Here is a 4,173-nt window from a genome sequence, read left to right as displayed (position 1 = left end):
TTAATAGGTCTACATATCTGTGTAAATAGAGAGTTCCATGTACATTAAATAGGTCTACATATCTGTGTAAATAGAGGGTAGGTGTAAACCACTTGCACCGACCAGTGTTCCATAACTGGTTCAACAAAGGCCATGGTTTGTGCTATACTGCCTGTTGGAAGCGCAAATAAAGGATCCCTTGCTGCTAATCGGAAAGAGTAGCCCATGTAGTGGTGACAGCGGGTTTCCTCTCAAAATCTGTGTGGTCCTTAACCATATGTCTGACGCCATATAACCGTAAATAAAATGTGTTGAGTGCGTCGTTAAATAAAACATTTCTTTCTTTCAATATCCCTAGTTTAACACTGGGTTACAATTGTATTACTTGTTTAAGCCTGCCCTTGAGGTGTTTTTTCCCTGGGTTTGCTCAAAGTAACTTTTCTACATGGATAATTTTGGCAACAAAATTATGTTTTACGTCAGTTTTGCAGAGCCAATGCCTAAGCACCCTATCCCTACATTTCCGGTGGAAACCAATTTCCCCCACCCCCCCCTCCCTTCTTCTTCTAATCTGAATGACACAATCGTATTCCGTGATCAAAATCATATCTCTGCATAAGACGGAGTGGAAAGGATGTTAGACAAAGTCGTGATTGCTTCCATTATCCACTATCATCGTTAGGGGTACCGCCACTCCCCTAACCCCATCTTCATAAATCAAGGCTAATATTCGTTCCTCGTATTCAGCCTTGATACATGTCGTCAAGAAATCGGGGCACAGAATGCTTAAATTTCATTGGATGCGATGAGATCTGATTGCAACGAATCGCAACGCTCCTTATAGATTCCCTTGTTATTGTAAACAAAGATGGCAGCGTCAGCGTCCGGCGGTTAATTTTGTATATTGCTTTCAAGATTGTCACATGTTACCGATGCTGTGATTGGTCAGCGATGTCATCGTGTAAGGGACATAATCGGTGTTACAAATTTTCTTCCAATAGAGGGCGCTAGTAGTGGATATCAGTAATCTTGACTACATGTATCAAGGCTGAATACGAGGAACGAATATTAGCCTTGATTTATGAAGATGCCCTAACCCTAACCCTAACCAAGACTAATTTCCTTAACTACTCTAGTCAGAAAACCGGATGCTGATTCTCACCTGAACTGAAGGTCACCTTGGTCGGTGGGTGGGGCCGTCCACGTAAAAGTGACTTCTGTTTTACCATTGCTATTTACGTGGGTGATGGCGTCCTACAAAACAGAAGCGAGTTCTCACCAACACATCCAGATTATCCTACATTTTTATAATCATTCATTCATTCAACTTATATCCAATTAAGGTTCAAGTACGCTGTCCTGGGCACACATTTCAGCTATCTGGGCTGTCTGTCCAGGACAGTAGGTTAGTGGTTAAATGTTGGTAAGTGATAAGTCGTTGTAGTGGCTTTTGAGTAGTTAAAACTCGCTCTGAGTGGGAGCCGGTACCGGGTTGCGAACCCATTACCTGCCAGCATTATGTCTACAGAGGCCTGTTATATAATAATGAGTCTGGCTTATTTAGATAAACTGTATGGTGGCCCTGCATGATCAATACTACAACGCTAGAATTGCATCCAGTCAAAATAATCGGGCTACAGCATGTATGGTGGTGGTCTGGGTCGTACTTGTACAAAATACTTTATTTCCATTTATAATTTCGAGAAATGCAGCTAACAATATTTTCATGCTTTGACATAAGAAAAAGATACTCCAGAAAAATACAGGGAAATCGTATTAATTAATTAATTATCATTATTTAAAAACCCAAACAAACAAATAGTACCCCAGAGCATTCAGTACGTGAGTTGAACCCTGCCGAGAACTGTCCATAGCGAGTTGACTGGTCTTTGGTAGGATCAGCAGTTCGAACCTGGACGAGGAATCCCTTGAAAGTGCCGGATCCTTCTCGTCTAAGAGTTACTGAAAACAACGAGATATTAATGAAAAGATAAATACATCTAGTCTCCTTCATGTCTTATAGACAACACTAGAAACAAAAAGATATTAATGAAAAGATAAATACATCTAGTCTCCTTCATGTCTTATAGACAACACTAGAAACAACGAGACATAATATGCAGTCTCATTCACGTTTCTGAGTTGCTAGAAACAATGAAATATTAATGAAAATATAAATATAGTATCAATATGTTTGTAGTGTAGTCATCGACCACAGTTAAAGTCGGGAGTGACTGGAGCTTGTCTTAATGTCTTGAAGAGTTAGTTCAATAATAAATAAAGTTAAATTATCACGTAGATTGTGTATGTTTTGCTTTTTTCTATCAAATGTTGAAACTAAAGTAGTGTCGGAAATAGAATTAAAATTATTTATTTAATGATAGTCTACCTAATTTAGCATTTACTTGTTTGGGCTCTCATTGATGTACAAGGTGGTGTTTACTCTTGAAATTAAACTAAAGATGTCAGTAAACAGGTGATTTGTGCACTTTATTGGAACAGACTATAACAAATTTTGGTCAACATGTGTCAATTTCATTACTGTTACAATATTTGAGGGACCGTTTATGATGAAGGTTTACCTCTATCACTCTCCAAAACAAAACATTTGTAAACATTTATAAGTAACTTTTGAGCAAAACTGTCAAGAACCATTCTGAGGTTGTGATCTATTATACCGGTATTAAAGGTGCTATCTCAAAGTTGCATAATGATAGCTTTTGCCAATCATGTTTTATTACATTTTTCTTTACAATTTAAAGACTACACCTTTAACTATATGTCCATAAATGATTATGGGAAATAATTTTATCTACTAGTAGAAAATGCATTTTCATTGGAGAATCTATATCACAATCAGATGCTCACATATAACTTCTGATGTAGCACCTTAAAGTGGTTGCAAGATTGTGTAGATTTCTAATGTACTTATATTGAATTTATATTCACTAAATATTCATAATTAATACTTTATGCTGCAATTTAAAATAATCAGTTAACTTGCAGTTTTAAATTAAAAGTTTGTTTAAGGGTAAATGAAATTGACACATATCCATCAAAATGTGTTATAGTCTCTTCCAATAAAGGTCACAAATCTCCTCTTTACTGATATCTTTATTTCAATTTCTAGAGTAAACACCACCTTGTACATCAATGAGAGCCCAAATAAGTAAATGCTGAATTAGGTAGAGTACAATAAAATAGGTATTTACAAAATATTTACTTGTCAGTTTAATATGAAAGAAATAATTGACGAAAATAATTTTTATTCTATTTCCGACACTACTTTTAGTTAATTTGTTGGGTGTGTTTTGGAGAAACAATATTTAATCAATGAGTTGCTAGGAGAATTGCTAGGCGTGGTGTACCGGTCATAGTTGAGCCCGGGGTGTAGGTCGAGCTGGACACGGATAGACTGAAGGGCGGTTGGTCGGTTCTGCCCTGGGAGCCGTGTGACGGGGTCATACTGCCGCACGCCGAGGACGGCGCCCCGCTACTTCTCGACTCAACGTCATACACGACGACGAGGAGATGAAGAATCACTACAACAGTCTTTGACGGTCTGAGCATCCTGTAAAACCAACGTCTTATCATGAAGATATGATGTAAAAAAAAAAAAAAAAATACCGCACCCTACCCTAAACACCCTCAAAAGGATCAAAACAAAACAAAACAAACAACAACAAAAAAAAACCAAAACCCCCAACCGTATTTAGTAAAATGGCTAATGCATATCCTACATATATGTCATGAGTAGAGAAATAATGAATTTATAGTCATAGGTAGAAATGGCCTTGAATATAGTCAATAGTACAAGAGACCATAAGTATATAAGCATGAGTATTACTACTACTATAAACCTTGAAAATATAGGTATCAGTACAAACGGATATTATAGTCATCAGTACAAATGGGTTTGACAATATAGTCTTCAGTACAAACGGCCTTGACTATAAATAGTATATTTTTTACGTAACGGGGACAACAATGGGAATACAATGGAAACGCCTCCAATACAATGGATATGCACCTCCGGAACAATGGCTCCATGCCTCCGGAACAATGGCGATGTCACCTATTGTTCGCCTATAGTACAATGGCGATGTCTCCTATTGTTCGTCTTAACACAATGGCGATGTCACGGATTGTTGACATTAGTACAATAGAAATGCACATATTGTTCGCCGGTATAAT

General features: G+C 37.4%; 1 protein-coding gene across 1 annotated transcript; it reads right to left on the bottom strand.

Moving 5' to 3' along the window:
• Positions 1–1,141: 1,141 nt before the first annotated feature.
• Positions 1,142–3,617, bottom strand: LOC121390867 (putative ferric-chelate reductase 1; the record flags this gene model as incomplete). Its single annotated transcript, XM_041522739.1, has 3 exons — positions 3,348–3,617; positions 1,805–1,941; positions 1,142–1,233 (listed from the first exon to the last, which is right to left on the bottom strand). Coding segments are annotated over exons 1-3 (455 nt in total), but the record flags the coding sequence as incomplete, so codon positions are not given.
• Positions 3,618–4,173: the final 556 nt, after the last annotated feature.

This window comes from Gigantopelta aegis, unplaced genomic scaffold, assembly GCF_016097555.1.
Source record: "Gigantopelta aegis isolate Gae_Host unplaced genomic scaffold, Gae_host_genome ctg10318_pilon_pilon, whole genome shotgun sequence".
NCBI classification, from domain to species: domain Eukaryota; kingdom Metazoa; phylum Mollusca; class Gastropoda; order Neomphalida; family Peltospiridae; genus Gigantopelta; species Gigantopelta aegis.
The sequence above is the reverse complement of the archived record's forward strand: the minus strand, read 5'-3'. Positions and strand labels throughout refer to the sequence as shown.